The 26433-nt window shown below is 41.2% G+C and overlaps 1 protein-coding gene across 2 annotated transcripts in view; it reads right to left on the bottom strand.

The window, feature by feature from the left end:
• The window catches only part of AKAP13 (A-kinase anchoring protein 13), a 119902-nt gene that overhangs the window by 42881 nt on the left and 50588 nt on the right, over positions 1–26433 (bottom strand). For both annotated transcript variants that reach the window (XM_063314309.1, XM_063314308.1), the window contains exons 5-10: positions 23122–23258; positions 17523–17893; positions 15407–15460; positions 12512–12574; positions 9986–10169; positions 9043–9154 (exon numbers count right to left, since the gene is read on the bottom strand). In XM_063314309.1, the coding sequence (XP_063170379.1) occupies positions 9043–9154; positions 9986–10169; positions 12512–12574; positions 15407–15460; positions 17523–17893; positions 23122–23258 (921 nt within the window). The remainder of the gene's footprint in view (positions 1–9042; positions 9155–9985; positions 10170–12511; positions 12575–15406; positions 15461–17522; positions 17894–23121; positions 23259–26433) is intronic.

Here is a 26433-nt window from a genome sequence, read left to right on the forward strand (position 1 = left end):
TTGCTTGAATTAGCAGCTGGGACATGCTAATCACTGGGGACAGTCTGCAAGCTGAAGCTGACAACACTCAAGACTAAGTGTGGAGAATCTTCTTGTCAGTTTTACCCCCAGGCAGGAGGGGCTGGAGATCACATTTTGACCTTTGCAAAGGACAAAAGAAACATGTTCTAAGGAGTTGCCTTGGTTACTTTCTGGTAAGAAATTCAGCCTAAGGGATTCATGTGGCACTTTTAAGCTGTCTGAATTTGAACAAACATTTCTAATTGTAGATGTCCAAGTATCATATATACATTTTGACAAACACACAGAGACCATCTGCAGTACTATCCACCTCCCTTTGAAATTAATTCTATATTCTGTTCCATTTGCCTTAAAGGTCTAGGGTACTGGTAGGTAGGAGCATGAATGTATTTTGCACATTAAAATTTCAGCCTTTCAAAATTCACCATATTGGAATAATTCTAAAACAATCCCTCAATACCACATTCCTCACTACTTCAAATCAACCCATTTGTCAAGGCAACCTTGCATATTCCTAGACCAAAAATGACCATATATTCCTTGGTTTACATTCACAGTAGGGTTTTTAAAAATGTCTAAATATTTTTTCATGGTCTGGTATCAAAAAGGAAAGATAAGGAGAAGGATCCAGAGTTTTATCTTGCTGCCATTAGTTGAAAGCAATTTTTAAAATGGTGATTTAAAAGGAATGCTTTAGGAAAATTTCTCTCCGGAAAACAACTAACTTACATCCCATGGATTTGTCTAACTACTTCAGGATTTAACCATCTACAATAATGATCTTATCTCCTGATTAAAAATTTCCTATCACATCTACTTCCTAAGAAAAGGTACTGTCCAACTACAAAAAAATCCACTTTTTTTCAAGAATAAGTTGCAGGGGGAGCACCTTCTAATATTTCTGAATTTCACAAGTTTCATAAAAGTGCTGTCTTTTTTTCTGAACACCTGATATTGTGAAATAATCTAAGGGTAAGTTAGTCTATAGCAGAATTTAAAAATGTTGAACCCAAACAGGTATGTAGAATCTGCATATGTGTGAGTCCGAGTGTGACTTCCTATAAGCAAACAAATAAATAAAACGTGATGTGGCACACTTGCGACAGTCGCATTGATTCCTGTGGGTTAGTTCTATACCACAACATTCCATACTGGCGCATGGGTCAAATGAAGAAAAGGAACTTTAGAAGAACTTGCAGGCCAATCCATCAACAGGAACATATGCTGAAAAGCACCCCTGCTAGAATTTGCAAGCAGTAGTGAAGACAAACGAAGAAGCAAGCCATTCAGCAGAGACTAAGCCACTAGCATTTGCGCTGAAGGAAGTCATGCAAGAGCTTTTCCACTGAGCACTATGCAATGCCAGCATCATTTTGTCCAAACAAGGTTACTTACTCTCCAACTCCTCCTCCTCACCACTGGAAGAAGAGTCAATAGAAAGGACAGTTTTAGACTTAGGGACGAGCGGAGAGATGCTGAAGGAGAAGAAAACTCGTCTAGATGGCTGAGTTCGTCCATCTGCTGAAAAGTGGGTTAACGGCAGAGGTTAGAGCATGCAATTTTGACACCAACAACAGGCAATAACAAAGAAAGGGAAGAATAGCAACAGCAAGCCAAAAAGGAAAGCAAAACGCATGTTTGCAAAGCAAAGGGCTACAGCAACAAAAGCAGGGAAGCATTTTTAAAAAGGGAGAAAAAGAAAATGCAGGTTTCATTCCATGCATAAACTGCAAATTGATTTTCGGCAGTTTCCCACAGGGGTTCCATCACTACACTGTAAGATGGAGATGTCTCTCTTTAGTAATCCAGCACTAGCCAAAAAACAGCCACTGACCAGAAAAACCCCTCTCGCCAGTTTGAGACGACACTCTAACAGGCTATGTGTCACCAGAAGGAAAAGAGTACGCAAGAGGATCAGCTCCGTGGGACAGTCATCACCTGTCCATTTCTATGACCAAATGTTTCAACCTGAGCTCCTACTGAGTGTGCCCCTTCTTCAAGAGGTCATTGCTGGACCCTACCATCCTGGACAATTTTCACCCAGTCTCCAACCTTCCTTCTTTATGGAAAGTTGAGATGATGATCAGGTTGCAGTTAGAGAGGATCCAGGAGGAAGTGAATTATTTGGACCCTTTTCAGTTAGATTGCAGGTTGGGATGGCATTGGTTGCACTTATGATGTCTTTTGGCAGACCTAGGAACAGGGAGGTGCCCTCCTTAATTTCTCAGTGGATGTCCGTTCCACTGACCATGGTAACCTTCTGGGCTGGTGGCAGGGAATGTGATTGGAGGGCAGTGGTTCTCCTCCTTTCTCTACAGCTGGTTCCAGTCAGTATTGCTTGGGAGGGAGAGGTCAATCCCAAAGCCCCGGATCTGGGGGATATTTCAGGGCTCAACTTTCTTTCCTCTCCAATGTCTCCCCAGAGATCTGCATGGTTCCCACCTTGTCCTTCTTCAAGCACTCTTTAAAAAGCTGGATTTTCCCATAGGGTTAAGTGGATGTACAGGCTTCAGTAGTTGTGAGGAATTTGAGAGGGGGAGGGTTGCTCCCTGAATGGAAGCTATTTTTATTGCTGGAGTTTTGTATTTATGGATGTTTTTAATTTTGTTAATTTGCTTGCGTCATGTGGAATGTGACAGTCCATAAATTCAGTAAACAAGTTAACAAACTCTGGCAATTCTTGAAGTGCTGAGCTCCTTATGCCCTCTTAGAGATGTCTTCCAACTTCTTCCTCTGCTGCACATCTTCAAAGTACAATTCAGGTGTGAAAAAAATGTGCTGTCAAGTGGCTTGAAATCGCAACGCAATTTCAATTCCTGAAAATTAGTGTGCCGTATTTCACCTTGATGAAATAGTCTGTCTTCTTTTTCCACCTGTTTTCCTATTTGCATTGACAAGATAATTAATTAAATCAACCTGCATGTAGAAAAAGTATGCCAAAGTATACAACCTTTCCCAATCCATCTGAGGTTTGTGACCTTCAAACTTCTGGGTGTTGGAAGTCCCAACACATTTCAAGTTTGAGGTAGTTTGAGCAGCTGCAACACAGAGACCTCACCATGCCCATGGATATAGTGGCCAAGAAAGTACTGTGGTTTTGTTTCATTGTTTGCCTTTTATAAGATAAATGTGAATATGGGCAACAGGCGTGACTCTCATGCAGCTTATCTGGACGGGATGGGCAAGCTAAGGTCTGAAAAAGCTTCCCTCATTGAATTACAATGGTGCCATCTTTTGTTCTTTAAAAATAAGTAAGTCGTAAAATAGATTTGTTAAATTATCATTTCCAGGGACATCATTCCATTAAAGTCATGTCCCCTAGAGCTTTGGGGATGGCGGGGGAGGAAGGGTAGAGGCAGTTTCTGACTGACCAAATATTGCCTATTCCTTGTTGTGCTGTAAGCCATCCAGTAAGTACCATGGGTGGGTTTTAGCTTCACTACTATGACCACAAAGAAGATCTCTCCAAGAAACTGATTTGTCAAGGTGACTGAGCAACATTTATGGGTCAACAAGGGTTTGTACCTAGGAAGGTAATACAAAGTCTTAGCTTAAACTTAGAATATTTTAACTGCTGCACTATAGACAAATGCCAAACTCAAATGATGATGAAATAGTTGCAAGGACAGAAACATTTGAGGGATCTCCTGTTTACTGGAGCATGGCTAAAAGGCCTGAGTAGAGGTCAACAGCTTTTCTACGGCTTTAGAACAACTTTGCTACAACAAACTAGAAAACAAAGGTTGAGAAGGAATAAAGAAAGGAAAGCCAAATCAATCACCAAGTAAACAGTCAAGATGAAGGGGAAAAATTCTCAGTAAGCTACGTCAAGATAAGACTTGATTCTTACATCAGTATTTCTCAAGCTCTGAATTATCTGGAACTCACTTGTATATGCACCCAGAGGGAGGCCCCATTATTTCTGTGCGACTTCCCCACAAATTGGATTGTGCCTACACTTTTACACTTATGCTTCCTTTACTTCTCTTGAAAGGGTCTAATCTAAATTCCTAAGAGCTATATTCTAGGTAGCCCCTTGCATTCCAAATGTAGTATTAAGGAGGGAGACAGGGCTATCTAAAGTTGAAACAGGTGCATGGACCTGTATCATAGAACATTGGTTGAAGTTACTGTTCTTTCCTACAGTTTGAGTTCTTTCCCTACTGGGGACAATTACAAATTAATATGGTTCAGGACAATCTCACAAAAACTTCCACATCTCAGCTTTTCCAGGGAGGCATTCCTAATTATAGGTTATGAATGTGCACTCAGCACATTTAAACAATGCATGAATAACCTGGAAGCTCAACAAGACCAGCCTGCTCTACCTAAGAACGTTTTTCTGAGCAGTCAAACCCCTCTTTACAAACCAGTGAGACACTTACACCACATAACTGTTTCCAAATTCCAAAGAGCACTAACTTTAGCACGCTTCAACCTTCCCCCCACAGCAGTTTTGAAGGGCTGATACATAAATGTCCCCTATGGGCTAGGATTGTACCCCTGTGGACAAGGGGCTGTTGACACTACAGCTCATGTCCTGCTCTACTGTACCCTCTATAAGGACTCAAGGACCCACCTTATAACTCCTTACCTGGTAAAACACCCAGGAAATTCTGATCTTTTTATGTAAAGTTGTTATCAGATCAGTATGATTCAGTCTCCTTGAACATAGCTAAATTTTGTTATACTGCCCGTAAAATTAGGCAGACTTTGATTATCCATGGATGAATCCACCACCAATTACAGTATTTTATTTTGTTTTTACTTTATTTTTATTTTAATATGCTTTTGTTCGCAATTCTCGTCAGTGACCAAAATTAAAAAAATATTCAATATTCGATTGTGCCTACTAAGTCTTAATGAAATCAACTGGGAAGATATATGCACATGCCTCACTTGGAGTGGATTGTGCTCCATGCTTTCAGCAATAGTCTATAATGCATCTCAGAGCTTATCTGTTTCCTTCAACCTGAGAATTCCCAGCCAGCAATATCCCATGGAAATACTGTCTCTAAACTATATGACGACTGTGAATGTGGTTCTATGGCTTCCACATGCAGTCTGGGAAGGGTTTTTATCCTTCTATCTGAAGCCAGTTTGACACAGTCCAGACTAAGGCTAAGCAACCTTGTTAAGTCAATGGACACATTTCAGACTTTGAAAGCATCTTGTAGGTGCTCTTACAAAGTTGTAGTTATGGATGATGGCTTTATTTATAGATTGACTGCCTTGATGGATGTAAGCAGTACAAAACCCACATTTATCAGAAGGCCAACTTGCTCCCCCACCTTTTGCCCCTCAGGATTCTTTGCGTGACCCCAGTTTATCTTGGTCCTTCTTTTCTGAACAGAGAGGCACATTTCCAAATAAAGCTTGGGCAGAAGCACTTACCATGTTCATTTTTCTAAGAACATCTATGACATCTATGTGGAATTCAGCGGTAATCTTGCAAATGAAAAAGTGCTGGGGGCCAACCATGTTTGTTGGTTTGTTTCTGCTATCATCTTCCAATTTAACTTCAAAAACAGATAGCCGAATCTTAAAGTCAGCTAAGCAAGGAGCATAGCATGAATAAAGGGAAAACTCACGGGGAAACTGATAACCACAAACATCACTGTACCTTATTTCTGGCCTAGACAATGCTGATCAATTGTCCTATTCAACTTAATGTATCCTAGTTTTAATTGGGACAGAAGTATGGAATGCCCCTTCTGGTGTTAGCCACATCTATAAGCATTTAGAGGCCAGGCTAAGATACCGTTATTTATCAAGAATTTTTAAAAGCATATATAGTATTCTGCACTGCTTGGCCAAGTGGATACTCTTTATGATGCCAATTTTTCTGTTTTGCTGTACTATTATCTGCAGAGATCATACTCGACCCTGGCACCCAATCAGACAAAAAAGAGCATCAGCAATGCTTTAAATGAACAAAGATATTGTATCAACTTTTAAGGCACAGAACAGCAGATGGTAATTTGGAGCAGCTATCAGCTATAAGCCCTCTCCAGCACTTTGACTTTCTACTTGACAAGGCCCACGTTGATTAAATTGCAACATTCATCTTCATCGCACTGTTTCGTGAGTCCAATTTTTCCTTGCGATGAATGTGAGCTTTGGTAGCGCTTCCAAAAGGAGATTCTTTTGGAAAGGAGTAGGGATTAGAGAAAAGCATTTGCAAGAAGTTTTCCTATAATAAAGAGAAAATAATCAGTTTCTCAGACAAATTGGTTTTCTAGGGAGACATTCCCTTGCCCTCTTTTTAGCAACTTGGAAAACAGGGGAGCCAATTGGTTCTTTGCTGCATACGTGTGTCTATCCTGTATGCGGAAATGCACTTAATGAGGGGCTTCAGAAAGAGGAAGAAAATTGGTACGTTCTGGTCGCAGAAGATGAAGTGTCTATTTTAATGGATGGATAAGTGTTTTGGTTACTATTGCTAAGGGACAAGCAAAACCTAGTCGACATCCTTATGAGTCACAAGTCTTGAGAAAGTAAAAGAGATCTTCCCAACAGCTTTTCTTGTTAGAAGAAATTCTCAATGGCAAACTCCCAATCCAGAGAGGCTTCCCTCCAAGAAGGAAAAAAAAAAAAGCTTTTCTTAAAAATCAAATACATAGTGTTTTGGGGACCTACTCCTTATGCCAAAAATAAAATGTGGTCCTCACTTTATTATTTATTTTTTAGAGCACCTTTTTAAAAGAGTGTACCAAAGAGCCCCAGATAGTATACTTCCTCCAGTATCATCAGGTCAGAATATAAGAGAAAAACTGGTCCAAGAATCTCCCTGAGTTTCACTGGATCTTTTTACTTTTAGCGAACAGGAAGCAAAGCCTCTCCCCTCCCCTTTCTTGGTTGAGAGTAATCTGTCTGGAACTAGGTATCCTTGGTACATAAGACTACAGTAAGGAGTGGACGCGGTGGCACTGCGGGTTAAACCGCTGAGCTGTCGATCGGAAGGTCGGCGGTTCGAAACCGCGCGGCGGGGTGAGCTCCCGTTGCTCGTCCCAGCTTCTGCACACCAAGCAGTTCGAAAACATGCAAATGTGAGTAGATTAATTGGTACCGCTTCGGCGGGAAGGTAACGGTGTTCCGTGTCGTCATGACAGCCACATGACCCGGAAGTGTCCCTAGGGACAACGCTGGCTCTAAGGCTTAGAAACGGAGATGAGCACCGCCCCCTAGAGTCGGACTCGACTGGACTTTACGTCAAGGGAAACCTTTACCTTTACTAAGGAGTGGAAAAATCCATTATCAATTTTTTTTCTCCCTTTCCTCCCATCAATTTCTCTCATCCTGTTGCTTCTTGCCCAACACTCAGCTTGAAAAGAGTTATCCTATTAGAGATCTCAACTGATCTTTACCGCAAGGCTTTGGAAATTAAGCCACTCCCAAGGCTGGATTCACTAGATCACACTAGATTGCTTGCTTGTAGTTTTTGTGCAAACTTATTTTAGTTCTAAGACCATTCCCTAACATCAATGCTGCTGAGTCTCAGTTCCTGCAGAACCCAAGCCTAAATCCACAATTTGCCTGAAACTAATTGAGCTTCTTTAACATCCATACATATTTTGTAGGTGATATATATCCTACCATATATCTTACCTTCTAATTCTGCTGCTAATCAGTGCTACACCACTGAGGGTCCTAAACAAATTCCATCTTGCATTTTGCAATTCTATGTTTCCCATTTCTATAAATCAGAATTGGAGGATGTGTTTGGGGATTTTAATTCCCCTAGGGAAAATATTCTCTTCACTGTAGTGACCCTTTTTCCCCGCAAAATTTTGTTCTAAGTGTTTTCCGTATGGCGTCTATCCTGGCTGGGTTTTTGAAGTCTCTAAAAACCTAGCTTTTTCCACAGTCCTTTGGTTTGGGTGGGTGGTGAGCCTCCTATAGGATTTTATATGTTAGTCTGAATGCTTTCTCTTTGGGATGTACAGAGTTTTTTTTTAAATTGTTCCTATTGTTTTTAATGTTGCATGCTGCCCAAAGTCTTTATGAAGATGGGTAGCCTTCTAAATTGGACAAACGAATAAATAAGCAATCTGACCCATTTTTGATCACTACCTGCATTTTCACACAGGCATCATTATAGTTCTGATGTAGTTGTTAAATTTAGGGGAAATGTAAGGAAATGGCACCTCTGCAAAATTCCTCCACTTACTATATAAAATTTGGATTTCCAATTGGAATAAAACAGGAATAGAATCCCTAAGACACTGGAATAATCATGGAATACAATCGTTCTGTTCCAGTTTCATTTGGGCCACACCACATAATCACTGGCAGAACAGTTGAACAATGAAGCTGCACCAGAGACACAATTTTCACAACTGCAAGTCAGAACCCACGGACATTCACCCAGGGCACACAATCATCTTATAAAGCATGCCTCACTGTCATTTCCGCTAGAAAACGAGGCAGATGAAGAGATAGCTTGTTCTTCACCTCTCTCAAAACTCGACAGACGTAAAATAATCAAGGAGACATTTTTCAAGAAGAGAATGTGAGTCATAGTGGGGTGTGGTTTGTTTGATTATTTTGGATTGTCTCTGGCACTTTAAAGATGGTTTCCACATCTTATTGAAGAAGTAGTCACCTCTGCTAGCAGTAAAAAATGTGACAAAGGTGGACAAAGGAATTCAGTTTATTCTTATTCTTTCTATAGCTAATCTTGTTTTCTTGGAAGAGCAGTGAAAAGGAATGACATTTCAGTAGTATGCTTTGCATACCATAAATCCCAGGCTTAATCAGGGTGTTCTACATTTTAAAAAATGCACAGGTTTGAGTAATAGAGAAAAAGAACTTGGGTAGTTTTATTGGACTGACTAGTACTCGACAGAGGAGACCAAAACTTCATACAGTGCAGGACACGTTTGCCTTCTCTGCAAGATATTTATCTCAAAGTGGCGCAAAGCTATGCTGGTATAGGAAAAGCAGAAGGTGTGATTAATACTCTCACAACTGAATGCTAAATGCAACAAAAAAAATTTTTTAAAAATGACAAGTACTCACCATTGTCTGATCCCACTGGAGCAATGGTCATCAGCGACATGGATTTCGTTAATGGAGGAGAAACGGGAGTCGTACAGAAGCTGAAGGCATGTGGCTGTGGCCTTTGGAGGATCTGAAATGCAGGATTGTTACACTAAATTCAGTCATCTTAGTGTTGAGAAGAGGGTCAGAATTGTGCAATCCTGAGTTAAAATGAAGTAGAAAACTGCGAGGAGGAGGAGGAGGAGGCATTCTTAGAACTTAGTGATAGAACTGAAGTTCAACTAGCTTCCATTTCAGCACAATTAAAAAAAAAAACATAAATCCTTTTCTCATCTATCTACAACATGAGACCATCTTGCCATTCAGTTCCACCACAGCATGCCTGGAGTATTAAAGAGGAAGGTATTTGTAAGTAAATAGCTTGTTTAACATAAATTAAACATGAAAAAATCTATATGAATACCACCACCGCAAAAAAACATTGGACCTAGAAGTTAAAGTAAAGCCTTTTTTGAGTCAAACTCAACTTCATGTTGAAATGTCCAAGTAGTTTCCTAGAATGGTACCAAAATGGTTTGCTATTGCCTTCTTCCAGGATGTGTAGTTGGCTGGTTTTTTAACTTCCCAGTCTGGCCTACAGCTTTGGAATTTCCTAATGGCCTTCCATTCTAAGCAGGCCTGACCCTCCTTAGATTTTCAAGATCATCCAAGGTCAATGATGCTGCCATAGCTAGGTGGGCCTAGAAGGGCTTAAATATACTGCTAGATTTCTGCCCAGCTCTCCTAGCATTGATCATGAGAGCGGAAGGTAAAAATCAAACCAAGGATCAGCTTCTAACAAAATTATGAAAAGGAACAATGCCCTCTTACAACATGCAAACTGCTCCTGCCCACAACTGGCTTTGTAGGCCATGCAAATCAAGCTGAAATACTGTACACTTGGAATTATTTTCCATCTTACCTGACTTCTCATTTCTCCGAGCTCTGATTCTTGTTCCTCTTCAGTAAGTGAGACCAGTGATCCTCGTTCATCATTTGCTAGAGGACTCTGCCGAAGATCTTTGGTGTTCATAGATGCTACATCAAGACTTGAAGATGGCTCTGTAGTACCATCGGCCTCTCCAGAAAGTCCTTCTAAACTGTAACTGAAGACAAATTACAGGCATTAGGTTTCTCCCAGTTCTTAATGGATCAGCCTACAAAATCTTGCTGGCTTAAGCAAGCTTGGCAGGAAGTTCCCAAGTAGCTTTAGGTTTTATATTATTTTGCTGCAAGCTGATCTGCCTCATTTCCTTGATTAGTTAGCATGTTAGTGCAGTTAGAATTAGGGACCCAATCCACCTGCAATAGCAACTTTGTAACTCTCTGCTGCATTTTATTTATACAGAGATTTGCAGACCCAAGGACTTTTCGTAAAGAGCCCTACTTTTTACTGAGTATAAATTTGATCTTTCTCTTCATGAAAGATACCTTTGTACAAAGGTGCAAAGAAAGGATCAAGAGGAGCTTTATTAGTACTTTTTAGCTATTTTTTTAAGTTGTTCTCTAATAAAGAATTGCTAAAAATGGATTCCAGTTAATGCTGAGCAGAGAAATACACCTGAATTTTTTCAGTCTTCTCATTCAATTTAATGAAAGAGATTTTGCATTAGTCATTCTTTCCAAAGGAAAGCATTTCAGAAACATTATCAAGGCTGGACTGTGTCATTTATGCACTTATTTAATTATAAGACTTCACCAAGCAATCCTTTTGCTTGATCCTCCCTGACTCCTCTAGTTTCAGTTTAATCCCAAAGAAGACATTGTTGTTCTCCCTTGGGACCTTTACAGCAATGGTGTTATTGTTGCTGTCTTGCCCTAGTTGGGAAGAAGCTGCCTAGAGTAGCTGTGTCCCGCTACACTCCGGCTTCTCTCCAGTTCAGGGAGCATCAAGTGGCAGGCTTTGGGACAGATATAGGATATAAAGACTTGGAATATATTCAGAGCCCTAATGTCACAAATCCCCATAATCTTCCAGTTTTCCATTCGTGCAGTATTCCAGAGGTCAGCCTGTTCTCCAAGTTGGGATTCTTATTTATGAAAATGGGGTTACCTGACAGGTTTGCAGAAAATGAGGGAACAGGGATGCAAAAACACCCCAATTGTCACTACACATGCTTAGTGGACTCAAAATATTAGGGTTAAAACACATGGAAAACTAAGGGGAAACGGAATAGAGCATCTAAGAGGAGGATATGGCTAGCAGGCTGCAACATTTTTGTTCCCCTAGTTAGGTAGAAGCCACAAAAAAATGGTAACTTGGTCAAAATACGTTGGTCGTGAAACCTTATTTGATTATACGCTGTCTTTGCATGCATGTTTATACCACCTGAGTTTTCATGTATAGCTTTTTACTTTCTTGCAATATTTGTCTTCAGCTCCAAAAAATGTACTGTAGTTCCTTTTGTCATTTTAATATTAATTCTTACGTTAACTACTTGGGATATAATTGTCATGAGTACTGATGGCGAGCAGGAGGGGGCCTCTATCCAGGGGGGAAAACGCATGCGTAGTACTGAGGAATTAAGCAGCCATTCAAAGAGACACAGATCAGACCCGCCTTAACCTTTGGGGTTTATCTGTCTGGGTTTTTCCCACGCTTCTTCAGTTTGTTAGGATTCTGTCTTATGTAGCAGTAATAAAACACTAGAGACCTATTCCTTGTCTCAGCGTGGTTCCTGGCTGTTAGGACAATAATTCCACTTCCAGTGCTTCCCATGCAAACCCCACAACATTAAGTGGGACTTAGGTTTTGCCCAGTCTGTATATTTGATACGATAAGGAAATGCATATGCTTTGTTAAGCATATTTCCTTCTGAATTTGGAAATCCAGGCTGAACCTAGTAAAAGAGGAAACATTCCATTGACAAAGAGATTATACTGGAAGTAACAGGCTTGAATTCAGTTATTCACTTGGTCACCTATGTGAGCAAAAATGGCTTCCCAGTGACTAGGGCAATTTTTCTCCGAGAAGGTGAGCTTCCCATCTTATACCATTTAACCAGTCCATGTGCACTGTGGTGTTGGCAAGCTGCATTTCAACCTACGTTAATTCCAGAAAGCCCAAATCCTACTCAGCATGGCACAAGGCCTTTCTCTGCTCTGAAGAACTGACACTCATCTTCTTTGATTTGGTAATATGGAAGATTGTATTTAAATTACAGCCAGAGACCTCGTAAAGCTAAGTGTGACATTAGACAAGACTCTGTGCTCCAGCTCAAGTAACAAGGAAGGGCTAGGACAGGGTGACCACAAATACCAGGCAGCCAAATTCTGGAAACCGCAAAATAAAAAATTTAATGCAAAGAAACTGAATCAGATACAGCACACCACCCAAGCTAGTAGATACACTAAGGATGCAATGAGGCTGCAGACATCACACAAAAAGCTAGCAATGCTAGATGCAGAAGCCCCCTTGGATGCTATGGCACACCAACTGATACTCTACCTTCGACCATTAAGGTCAGGATCCATGGCAGTGCACTGGACACCAGAGGGACACCAGCTCAAACTGGGAATAACAAAGGTAAGAGACAGCAAGAGGTCTGCCATTACTTGATTGATCAGAGGGGCAGTTGTTTACCAATTTGTCTACCCTTGAAAGAATTATACCTTTTTTCCTGTAACTTTGTGCACATATGTTCCTACATGGCTCCCCTTAGTTTGCCAAAGAGAAGCTGGATTACCACTATGTCATGATTTAAAAGCTAGCCCATTAGGAAGCCCTAGCTATTGGCTGAGCTGCTTGGCTGCCCCAGAATGTGCATCAACATTCCAGTTTTCAAAGAAGGTTCCACCTGTAGAATGTTGACCATTCGTGGAAATTTTTGTATGAATTGGCAGCTCATTTGGCTGGGAAGAGAACCTCATATTCTAGTGGACAAGAAGGTGTATGATTGAAATGAAGGCAGGGACAGAGCTAAAAGATCTCTCTCAGAGGCAGCAATAGGGGAAAACTGGGTAAGAAGGAATAACAGAGAAAGAATCCAAGAGGGATGGATAAAATATGGAGTTTGTGAGCAGAAAAATCGAAAGAAATAAATGATAAGAGGAATATTTTCAAATGTGACTGTGGATCTGTTCATCACCAGCAAATGTAGTAATGGCTAGGCTATATGAAAGTTAAAAGGCCTCTAGGTGGCACCAGGAGGAGAGTTATGCTGAAATACTGGAATAATGTTTCAGTTGTGAGTTTCTTATATTCCTATATTAAATGTAATATCAGCTTTTCTCCACTTGGTTGCCTCTGGATGTGCTGGACTACAGCTCCTATCATTTCCAAGACCTAGGGATAGGAGTCATGGCTCTGTGTATATCTGGAAGGCACAAGACAGAAAGAGACTGATCTCTTCAGTGTCTACCTAACTCTTCCTGCCTTTTTCATAGCCTTTAGAAACTCACCAACATCTCAAATATGCAAAACAGACGTTTCAAGGCCAAAAACACAATTAATGACTAAGTTCTGTCATTAGCTCCAGAAATGTGTGGCTTTTTTCTTTTCTTTTTTTAAATTTTGTTTTGAAAAATCACCATTCAAGCATTGGATGCTGTATTAGTTATGGCAGGGTTAGGCCAGCTGAGGTTTTGGAAATATTTATTTATTTATCGGATTTATATAGCCGCCCATCTCACCAGAAGTGACTCTGGGTGGCATGCAACAATCAAATGTAAAAAAGATTGCCTAAAGCTTTTTGTTCAAACATAAATTGGAGGGTGGAGGACACAGAGAGAAACAAATGACCCAGAAACAAAAACATTTTTTTTATTTCCAAGGAGACAGTTTGTTTTTTCCTTCTTTTTGTTTGCTTATTATTTTCTTGATGTTTGTTTGTTCTTTAAGGAAAATATGTATCATAGTCCTGAAAAAAAAAAACCAGTTGTATCAGGGACGTTAAGTATTTTGTTAGTCTATTTCATTTCTTTCAAGTCTGGTTATTATTATATAATCATTAACTTTTAACCTGAACTGGTTTATTTTTCTTTATTAAACAGGACCAGTTTAATAAATAGAGATTTCTAGTCATTTCATATGCAAGGTAATGAATTGTCCAAACCATGAAGTGGTTGGTTTAGAAAGGTGAGAACAAGCTTGGTGTCTACATGCTTCCCAAGTTTTCTTCATAGCTTAAGAGTCAATGAGTTATTCCTGACAACAAATCACAGTTACCCTGAGCACTGAACAAGTTAACTACGGTTTGTGCTAACTGCCAAAACCAATCCTGGAAACTAGCATTTATCCATAATCCTGGTTTGTAAGTAAATGCAAGGCATCATTTGCTGATTTGTCTATAAAAGAAAACTATCATTTGCCTGAGGCAGGAAGTAACTCACTGGCTGCATTCACACAATACAGTTAGCCTAGTGGTTCAGTTAACTCGTTTTCTGAATTTGCACATGAACCATGAACTAACAGAACAGGCTGGTTCTTGTAATGCTTTCAGCCACAAAGTAACCAATCAGGATTAAACTGTGACCAACCTTTGCACAATGTGCATATGTTGCCACAACATTTTTAACTGATTTGATTAAGTGGGTCATGTGAAATCTAAGTGTAAGGGGAGGAAGGGAGATGTGACCTACAAGGCTTGTTAAAACTTCTAAAACAATGTTGAAGAAGATTGGGAAGATTATGCACCAACAAGCTAATTCTACAAAAAATGACGAAGGAAGGAAGGAAGGAAGGAAGGAAGGAAGGAAGGAAGGAAGGAAGGAAGGAAGGAAGGAAGGAAGGAAGGAAGACTAAAAACATGTTTTAAAGAGAGTGGGAGGCCTCTTTAAAAGAATATTTTAGGAGAAAAATATTTAACTGTCCCCCATCTCAGTGCATCCTACAGAAGTGTAATTTTCTCTCCATATTTCTTTGCCGACTGAAATTTCTCTCTCTCTCTCTCTCTCTCTCACCCATCAGTAAAGAAGAATGTATGAGGGACCCCAAAATAGTGAGATGGTGCTTGGGGTAGTTGTATATTTTAATAAATTAATTTTACTACTTTGTATTAAAAGTATTGATCCATTTGATCATTTCAAATAGTGAACTATATTTTGAATGGGCCCGCTCCTCCAGTGCTCCACTGATCCCCCTCAGAAGAAGCTTGTGGTTGAAGTAATAAACTAGCGTTTCCCAGTCTGATTCCTTCCCAATATGTTGCAGATTTGTGCCCACAACCTTCAGCAATCATTGTCCAATCTCTGCCAGGTGGGGACTATGGGAGCTGAAGTCCAACACTTCCAGAGGAACCGGGCTGGGGAAGGCTGAGCTGAATGGTGATTAACACGAAAGCAGGAAGTTAGTCGCCACTGAAATGCAACATGGTTAGTCAGCCTCAGCGTATCTGTGCTGTACCTTCTTCTATGGGAGGGAGGCTTCCTTACAACTTCCCCCAGCAGTCGCACTGAACTGAAAATGAATCATGGAGAATTATCAGTAACATCATCAACCAATCAGAAATCTCCAGACAGAGACAAAGGAGGAGAAAGGGTTGGTGGGGAGAATCCAAAGGGGAAATGCTGAACGACAGGATGGGTGATGAAACCGAGTGGAGAAAAATGACAGGGTGGCAAAAGGGTGGGAGCAATGATCTGTTTGGCCAGGCATGAGAAACAAGGTCTTCCCATGCAAGTTCACAGTGCTATCCATGGCCAAGAGGCAAAAACTGAATTGTCCTTGGCCCAACTTAAACATATTGGCACTGTCAGGGCACAAAGACCTACCAAGAACAATTTCCATACGGACTGCGCAATCCAGGATATGCAAAATGAACAGATGATATTGATTCATTTATTAAATTTATATTCCACTTTCTCATTCAGGAGCTCAAGGCAGCATATGCAACACTCCCTCCTCCTATTACTTTTCCCCACAGCAGCCATCCTGTGAGGCAGATTGGGTCCAAAGTGACCCAGTGAGCTTCCATGGTTGAAGCTAGATTTCAGCCCGGGTCTCCCTGAAGCTGGTCCAATACCCTAACCACAGCAGCATGCTGGCTTACTTATGGAAAGCAAGAACACCAGTTCGGCCGATGTTGTGGACATCACCCAAACTCATAGGGGAGCTGATCCCATGCAACTGGCAGGCATCAATTTATGGTGGGCTTGCATATGCAGATGGGAATGCTGAGCTTCCCAAAGTTTAAAGTAACTTTTTGCCAGTATGCTATTTTGCAGAATGGAGGGAAGATATCTCTCCAGATCATCCCATCACTGTGTGGAATATTCAGGAAAGCAACCTGTCCACTTGCATCCAAAGGGGATAATCTAGACCAAGCTTCACAATTTCATTCTACTAATAGCAATGAAAAATGTTAAGGCTGTTGCGCCAAAGTCATATTTACATTGCAGGAGATGCTCCTCCTTCCTCATCTCAAGTCATCAATATAAGAACTTGGCTGAACCTCCTTGAAAGTCACTTCATCGCAAAGCATTCTTTTTCACCTCTAACTTGTCGGTCATCCCCCACTCTCCCTCCCACACACTACAGATGAGGTTGAGTCATTCTGTACAACAACCTGAATCATTATAATTACTTAAACTCTTGTCACAGAGTATGAAACATCACATAAAATCCAGAAATCCTCCCAGGCCAGAGTGACATTGCTTTTTCCATAAAGAGAAGATGCCTTTCATTCAGTCAGCTCTCTCAAATGGCTCATAGGCTTTTACTTAGAATAAAAAGTTTTTACCCCTCATGTTGGTGTGAACAGGAAAGCACAAAAAAAAAAAAAAAAGGCTGCCAGTTTGCTTTTGATGTGTAGAAAAAGCACCCCTCCTTTTTTTTTTTTTAAGCAAAGAAGAGGATAACAACAACAAGAAGAATACTTATTTGAAGCAGACTTACTCTGCTTTTTGGATAAAAGACTGCATTTGCAATTCAGCTAAAACAAAGAAGACATAAAGGAAAAAAGGGGCAGATCACCCTCTTTTAACATGACAGTTCTTAAAAAACTGCAGAAGGGCAACCTAATCCTTCAAATTTCTCCAAGATCCTGACTTCCCAATCTACAGAGCAGCCCAAAGAAGACCTAGCTGATTGGACAGTCCTGCTTTATTTCTTACCCTCTGCTTTTTACCTTAGTAAAATGGAAGCTCTGAGCTTATGTCAGAAACCAACAGCCTAGGGCATGCTTACTCACAACTCCCACGATCCACGGCTACTGGATAGGGCAAATGGGACTGGAGTCCGAAACACCAGGAGGGAACCAAGTCACCTAGCCCTAACTTAAAGCTTCCAGCTGTATGAGCGGGTGAGGAAAGCTGGGATTCCAACTGGGGAGATCCAAAACACCCAGAGCATGCCAGATTGGCGGTCCTCAGCCTCCAATATTTCCCATTTGGATCTCATGCTTGGATCTTGTGATGGAACTTGACTTCTCCTTCCCATCTCTTTTCTTCTGGCACCTGGTAAGCCTCCTATTTCCTTAGGTGTGGATGATCAGCCCCTTCCAAGAACCCATTTGGCTTACCTCCTGTGGTTGATCTCAGCTTCGCTGTTGCTACTGTTCTTCCCTGGGCCCCAGCTATGCCGACGGAAAGGAGACAATGGCCTCAAAGAGTTCCGCAGGCCAGAAGAAAGTGGGGACACCTCTGTGACACTATCCAGCAATTCATCCAGCTCCCCAGAGACAACTGCCATGCCATCTTGATCTTCTCCACTTGCTACCATGTTGAAGCAGCTGCCGTCTGGGCTGTACCTCTCCTTGGGCCCGAGGAGACCAGGAGTCCGAGGAACAGAAAGGTTACTACCAATGGAAGAATTCCTTTCCAGCGATATTGTATCATCCACTGAAGAGGTTGAACTTGTACTGTGTCTGGTTGATTGCTCCTCTTCAGGTTGCTTTGGGGTTGCAATAATATAACAGTAACGGTAATGAGAGCAGTAGCAGTCGTAGTAATACCACCATATTTATTTCAGATACTGTAATGGTATGTGGGAAAGACCTTGGGAGACTGGGCCAAGACACGCTGCCTAGAGAACAGTCAGATAAGAGCATAGCCTGCAGCTGGATAGTGAGCAGGGCAAGAGGCTTAGAAGAGACCCTCTCTAGTTTCCCAGGCTGTAAATGAGTTGTTTCCCGTCTGGTCTACCTCATAAGGCTGATATCAATCTTGCAAGTCTGAAAGACAGACAGGAAACATGACCAGATGAGCCAATTCTACTTTATTGTAAAACTACATTAACAGAAGGGACGCAGTGGAGCTGTGGGTTAAACTGCTGAGCTTGCTGATCGGAAGGTCGGCGGTTCGAATCCGCGTGACGGGATGAGCTCCCGTTGCTAGTCCCAGGTCCTGCCAACCTAGCAGTTCGAAAACATGCCAATGTGAGTAGATTAATAGGTACCGCTTCGGCGGGCAGGTAATGGCATTCCGTGTAGTCATGCTGGCCACATGACCACAGAAGTGTCTACAGACAAACGCCGGCTCTTCGGCTTTGAAAGGGAGATGAGCACCGCCCCCTAGAGTCAGACACGACTGGACTTAATGTCAAGGGAAACCTTTACCTTTACCTACATTAACAGAATCTTGCAAGTCTGAAAGTACAATTCTCGTCCCATCTCCTTTACAGTTTGAGAAACTAGGGAGGGTCTCTTCTGAGCCTCTTCCCCCATCCGCTATCCAACTATGGGCTATGCTCTTATCTGACTGTTCCCTTGGCAGCATCTCTTGGCCCACTCTCCCAAGGTCTTTCCCACATACCATTACAGATATTTATAGGTAGGTTTCTTCCCAAGTGATCACCCCACTGTAACTTTTAATGTGACAGAAAGGGAAGCTTATTAAATGCATAGGGTATGATCATGCTAATTGTTTGATGTTAAATGTGTTTAAAATAGTGGCTTACACTTTTAATTAAATGCAAACATTTCATTTTTCATTAACTTAAATTTTAATCTGTCCGTCAACATGGCATTTGGTCATAGCCCGCAGACCAAGAAATGAATCCATCTGACTTCAAATCAAATAAATCAGATGGAGTTTTTTCAGTCTCTACCAACATTTTAACATTACTTATTTTGACCCAATACTCAAACATATATTTTTATTTAAAAAAACCAATCCAAATTACAAAAATAAACAAGAATCAAATCTGAAAACAAACAAAAAGGGGAAAAAGAGGGGGAAGGAAAAAAAAAAACCACAACTCAAATGGCAAGCTCATTGCTGGTCTGAAAAAAAAAAAAAAAAAGATGGTTTCAAAGCGAAGGGCCACTTCAGGGAGAGCTATGCTTCTCATAGTCCCGGTTCTAAGTGCATCTAGTGGGAGGCCAAAAATTGAGAGGAATTCAGGTCTTGCATAGCACGAGCTCTATCTGTTACCAGAATCAATACACATTACACTGCGGGATAAAACTGGCAATTCGCTGTGCAAGGACTGAATCTAGAGATAGGAAAGGATAATTCCAAGAAGCTCTTCATGCTACCTGAGGCTCTTCCTCTTCTTACAGTCACAGAAGCAACAGCAGCTTTGAGTGGGAAAAGCTTCTGACATTTATTATAATAAATGTCTTGGTTTGGACAGCAGAGTCCAAGTCACTGGCCAATAAACTTGTGTCCAATTTGTCATACCTTGCTGAACCAGGAGAGAGTTTTTAACAGCTGTATGCAGGCAACTGTACTCCAACACTGGTGAGCCCAAGGTAATCTATGTGCTAGTTTAATTCAGAAGTCCAAGCTAAGCATATGGGTCCAAAAGGTTTACAACAATTTCCGAAGAAATTAGCAGACACAGCAGCCAAACCTCCCCAGTGACCTTATTTCTCATATAAAGAGCTGTTGGGTATGTTGCTTCTTGTTTACATAAATGAGAACACTGCCCCTCGCTATCTTGGATTCTATAAGCTTTATGTCTGGGCACTCATTCCTTGCCTGAACCAGTTTGTGCTTCTTTAATCCTCACACCCCAATGAAACTGAACCCAGAGCAGTAAGGAAAGAAGGATGATCTCACCAGGGACGGTTATTCCAAAGGGGATTTACATGTTCTTTGCCAGTGACTTAAAAGTTTAAGTAAAGAAGAAGTGATCTCTGCACATCCTCCTTCCAAATCTTAAACTCTGCACAGAAATCCCCTAAAGTGTATTTGAATCCAAAAGCGATGAGCACAAGACTGCTATCTCATCACATCACAGGGTGGTTGATGGGTCACAAGCCCAACATTAACACTATGGTATATTTTTCAATCCAGGAGCTTTCCATGACACCACAATGAAGAAGCAGGCAAACTTATGCTGCACACATTGAAGTGTGCCTTGGGCAGCAGTAGGGGTTGTGTCTGTGCTGAATTACAGTTTCCAGTGGACTGAGCCTATAAAGCCAATGGTGAGAGGTGTTGGAATCTGAAGTGCAGCAATGTATAGAAGACCACTGGTTCCTTATCCTGTCTGAGAGAGGACCTGGAGCTACACAGCTTGAGCTGCCTAGTTTGCCCAGGCTGAAGGCCCATGGTGGTCCAAGTGGAAATATGCCAAAGATGGGCTACTAGAGACCTCCATGCAAAGCTCCTTCCTTCTTGATGTGCTACAAAAGCTGAGGTTTGCCCTAAGAATCTATCTTCTCAGTTCTACTGGAGCCAGTTTACTTAAATCCATACTAAAACAGGAATCTCCAGCAAGGCAGTGACACTTTTATTCCAAAGCAAATGAAGCAGTATACACTAGGCACACAAATTAGTATTTTCCACATTTCAATGCCTAGAGTTTGACATTTTTTCTTTTCATTTACATACAAGGAAACAGATGCTTTCTTCAAACACCTCCCAGAACACGGGGCAGGCATTCTTCTTGCAACTGTAATAGCCTCCAGTTAAAAGAGCCTCCCAGCATTCTCCTCTTTGCTCCATCAATGAGGATTCAGGGATGAGATTATGCTTGCTTTTTATACAATGGGGAAAATCTTGAAATTCCCATGTGTCCACCAGCTGTGCTGCAAGCTGTGTTGCATTCTAGCTCCCTACTCTTGGGATGAGGTCACTTGCAAAGGGAGGAAGTTTCAATCCTGCCCTGATAGCCCTGCTCTGGCAGGAACATACAATTGATGCATCTGGCATGGTGACTCTGTCTTGGTCAGGCATTTTTAGCCAAGCACAATGGCAGAACATCTCTGCATCCCAGCATTTTAGTCAAGGAGACTATGCAGCAAAAATTGTACAAATGTTCTCTCATCTGGCTTCAACTCTGGGCTCAAAATAATCAAGTGCTCAACAACTTCCTTTGTCAATGTTAAGTTACACAGATGTTATGTAAAAGTGTTTCTCAGATGAAAGGAACAGAAGATCATGCCTGCAACTAAATCTACTATTACAACTTCTTTTATTTGGGGATGGGGTTCTAAATTGCATAATAATGGTAATAATAATATTCAGAAAACAAAACTTCACAGGAAAAAATTCCTGTTCCTCTCAGTGCCTCACCCTTTTCTTAGGCACTCCCTAGATTTGTACACAAGGCTAAAGGAATTGAGAAAATCCTTTTCCCTCCAGACTTGCATCTAGAATAGCTTTTCTTCTTGGCCAGAACTGCAGCAGCTTAGCTGTGATCAGAAAGCAAGGGTGGTCCCTAGTTTGCCAGGATTCTGTTGCCTTTTAAAAGATGCTGCTGACTGGGGACAAGGCTACCTGCATTGTCAACACATCTAGAGAATCTTGGATTTGGCAAAATGTTCAACAGTTAAAATATTCAGATTCTCAGAAGATCCAGCAGCGAAAGTGGCATATTTATCAGGACAGTCTGAAAACAGATGGCAGGAAATTACTTCAGACTGCATGATTCATTGAGATGGGCCCATCTTGCAACATAGGCCAGTTGCAGAGAATGTTTAGTTTGAGAAAAGAGAAAATTAAGAAGGAGGTTTCTGGGATAACTAATGAGATCTTGCATTAAGGCACTGTCTTGAAGTTGCTTAGGGCAAAGGTGGGCAACCTAGGAATCAAAACCAGGAGCCATCCTCCAAACCCTATATTTCTGCCCCCTGGAACCACCTCGATCTCAACAGCTGAAAATCAGTGCCACAGATTTCTGCCATTTTGAACAGGAAACATGAAAACCGTAGGGTAAGTCCAAAAATGAGCTTGGCACTGTAGTAAAAGGGAGGAAAAACTCTTCAAAAGTCTACCCCAAAGTCAATAAAACAGATAGTCCTAGTCCCGAGCACAATCATGACACAAGTTCTCCCACTTTACATCCCTCTGCCATGCCCTGCATTCCTCCCCCCAAATGTTAAGTGTGAGTCTACACTTCCTTACTCCAATCTTTTGCAACAGTGCCCTCCAAGAATGCTGGAGTTCAACAGCCAGCATCAGTCATGGATTCAACAGCATTGGAAAACCCCTGAAGAACTTCATAGCAAAAAAATAATCTCAACCTGGATGTGTTGGGACTTTAAAACCATCACCATCATCCAGTTTCCTGCTAGCTGAGGATTGTGGAGAATGAAATCAAAAATACTGGTGGGGTAGTTCCACCTGAATCTAGTCTCATTATCTCAAGGGAATTACACTATAGATTTCATTCTGATTAAATACAAATATTTGTAAGTTGGAGGGTTTTTCTCTCTTTAAAATCAACTTTCCAAACTAGAGTCCTATGTAAGTCTACACTGGCAAGCTTCATCTGTCAGTGGGTTCATTTGCATGTCCTGCTTGCCCTGGTTTTTACTGATTCTGGGGGAGCTGAATGTCATCTTCAGCATACCTCTAACCCTTCACAAAGGCAACTTGCACCTATTTTTTTCTTGCTTTGCACCAAGGGAATCCCCCAAACAGGGGCTATGGTTATTCCTGTTATTATTATTTAATTGAATTTACTACAGCCACCAATAAACCTTGGACAGCTACCTATCTGGCTAAAACACTTGGTCAGCATTGTTGCTAACGTCTGAAATCTAGACAGTGATTTTTTAAGCTTATGTCATTTCCAGCCAGTATCAGCACAGGAGACAAACAGCTTAAGACTGTCATGCAGAAGAGCCAAATGACAAAAAATACTAACAATCATATGACTTTGCAGCCAAAGGAAGAAACATCAGTAGAAGAGCTTTGGTAGATCTACTGGGCCAATTTTCATCTTACCTTTCTGAAGTCCACCTCATCCAGCCCATCACTGGAGAGAGGAAAGAGTTCAGATTCACTCCCAGATCCTCTCTTAAGGATGCCTTGTGATAAGGAGCCATCGCAGCTTAATCTGTCTTCTAGAAAATTATCACTTTCTGGAAGAAGACAAATTTAAAATGTATATGTATCATATAATCGGAGATTGCAAATCCAACAGACACTGTGGCATAGGTGCTGAGATATGAACTAGGAGGTACAGTAGTCTACCATGAACTAGAGGGCATCTCAAGATATTGGGGAATCCCAGGTGAATGACACAGTGGCGTACCTCCATTTCACAGACTGATACCATGTGGACTGGTGGCTGGACTCTGTTTAAACGAATGACAGAGCAGCATCTTTAATGTCCTCACCTGAAGATAGCAGTCTAATTTAGAAGACAAGGGACAAGTGGTGTAATGGCTCAGTCTACCAACCTGGGTGGAGGTCATCAGAAGAAGAAACCAGGCAACTGTCTACCCTGATGAATAATAGAACTGGACACCCAGCCTTACTAAGCCAAGACCCTTAGGAGCCCTTGCCTAAGATGTTTTTAATTCTGATGACTCCTTAGTGTTTCCATAGCATTTTCTAGCTTTCACAGCATTTCTCATATAATCAGTCAGTAATTCTTCCGTCAATCCTGCAACATATGTCAAATAATTTTCTCTACCAAAAAATACAATAAAAATGCAGTATAAATGTCTATATCCAGGACATTTAAACTCTGAAAGAAAAGGGGGAAAAAAGATTAATTCTTTGGGTGACCTGGATAAAATGTGCAAAACTTTCCATAGCCTCTTTCTTATTCTGCAGCTGTCTTTTTTTTTTCCATTATTATTCTACTTTCAACAATTTTAAGGTGGTAGAAAAAGGAAAACATGCCAGATATTATTAAGGAACTGCATTTTACACTCTCTTTTTCCACCCGCAAGACATTCCAGCCATTAAGATAGGTCTGTTCTGTTAGTCACGTTTATTTACTTATAAACACAGAATTATTTTTACACCCAGCATTTCCTCCAGAAGATAAAGGTGTGTAAATAAGAACTCCCTCTTCCAGTTTGGACCTGTAAACATCAAACTTCAGAGGAAGACTGGGCTGAAAGATAGTGACTGACCCTGAATCACCAATAAGTTTTCCCCCACGCTCCCCCCCCCACTTTTGTTTTACAGTCTCTGTGCCCCCACCTCTCCCAAGATCATGCTGGCAAAATTAATCCCAACATTGCAAAAGAAACTGGATACATTAAGCATATGATCTGCTTTTCTTTTTAGCAGCCCCCACCATAAAAAGGGTCAAATATTCTGATGGTGATTTCATCACTTCACCGCCATATTCCCTGCAGTCTTTAGCCTGAAAACGTTGCTTAAGAGAAAGATTGGACCTGGCTATGAAAAAGTTCTCACCTACTCTAGACATTGACAGAGGGGAGCCTCAAGTAACCTGCACCTGCAGGACCAACCTGTCTTACCTTCCTTTCCTTGCCCCTCCTCCCAATTTAAATCCTACATCAGTCTAGCCTTTCTCGACCTTTTTACCCTGGAGGAACCCTTGAAATAATGTTCAGGTCTCAAGGAATCCCCTGCATAAACATGGCAAGAAATATGAACCCTACACCATGTGTTTACATCTACACGTGTTACAAATTTATAACAGAGGCAAAAACGACAAGCCAGTAGCTGAGTCAAGTGCATAAAAATTCCCACCACTGTGAGCACTACCATCGTGCAACATGCAAAGTTCAACAAACATTTTTTTAAAAAAATCATGATCTCTCACAGAATTCCTAGCACAGAAAACAAGGGTCTAGGCACTCTATGCCTCTGATGAAGTAAGCTGCAACTCATAAAAGTTTATGCCTTTTAATAAAATCTGTTAGTTGAGAAAAGTGTTCTCAGACTCCTCCTGAGGTTTTGCTCACTTACTACCATCTCTAAGATCTGGACAGGCAGATTTCCTATCAAAAGCCAGACTTGGCCTCAAATATTTTAGGCAGTCTACTATGAAACTTGCAAGAGTCAATTGCCTGTGGTGGATATTTCAGTGTTTCTCAAATTTGACAGCTTGAAGATGTGTGGACTTCAACTCCCAGAATTCCCCAGGCAGCATGCTGGCTGAGGAATTCTGGGAGTTGAAGTCCACACATCTTCAAGATGCCATGGTTGAGAAATACTGGGATATATAAGTTAAGGAGAAGGGAGGAGGCATCAGATCTGGGAATGGCTAGTATTCCACAAAGGAGCTGCCATTCTGCCAAGGGTGATTTCTCTATTTTAACAGGTGTGGCTCCTTCCCTTCTCCACTTTCAATCCATCCTCATTGGTCTGCATTTCTTTTCCATAAGTAGAAAAAGGTGAGAGAAGGAAAAAAAAAAGGGGGGGTGGAGGGAGAGAGAGAGAAGCCATACAAACTGCAAGCCAGAATTCCCACTGATACAGCTGGCAATTTAACAGAGCATGTCCCACTGCATTCCAGACAGAAGGGCAAGCCAGCTCCGTACCAAAAGGGAAAAAAAGAACAGTAACAAAACACTGAAATGGAAAATCGAAAAAGAAGTTCCAGATTGGCCACTGGGCAGTCACTAATTCCAGAAAAATTAATCCACTCCGGTGCTGAAAATGCACAGCAAATTTGGCAAAATGTCTTCTCTCTCCTCTAATTACGCTAACATTGGTAGATATCACATTACTAATCTAAAGGCAGGAGGATGTGGGCTCAAGTCCTCAGAAACAGCCCCCTCCACACACAACCACACACAATTAGATGCATCTGATATTGGCCTGGTTCAAACATAACAACTTTTGTGGGTGTGTTTTGCTCAGAGACTAAGCAAGAACAAGTTGTGGGCATTCCTCCCTTTCCCTCCTTGTTGTCATATGAGGACAGGAAACTTTTACTTCAAGATTAAACAAATCATGGGTCCAGGTCAACATCTGAAATAGAGGTGCTGTGGTTTCTTTAATTACAGTCTACTGAGTAAACTAGAATCAGAAAAACCATTGATTGATCCTGGCTTCCTCTTAGCAGGAAGCATGCAAACAGGTCCAAACAGTACAGGCCAAGCCATCCCCTCCATAGTTGAAGAACCATAAGCATATGAAATAATTCCAGTTTCAAAGGAAAATGCTACCAGCCTAGAGAATCAGTTATGACCTGAAAATGAAGAAAAAGTAAGAAATAAAAAGAATCAAGGAGGTAGGAAAAAGCAAAATGTAATAAACAAGAAGGGTATGAGGTACATACAGTAGCTATCTCGTAAGGGCTGGGAGTTTTCTGAACTGAAAAGC

Source organism: Candoia aspera, chromosome 13 (assembly GCF_035149785.1).
Source record: "Candoia aspera isolate rCanAsp1 chromosome 13, rCanAsp1.hap2, whole genome shotgun sequence".
NCBI lineage: Eukaryota > Metazoa > Chordata > Lepidosauria > Squamata > Boidae > Candoia > Candoia aspera.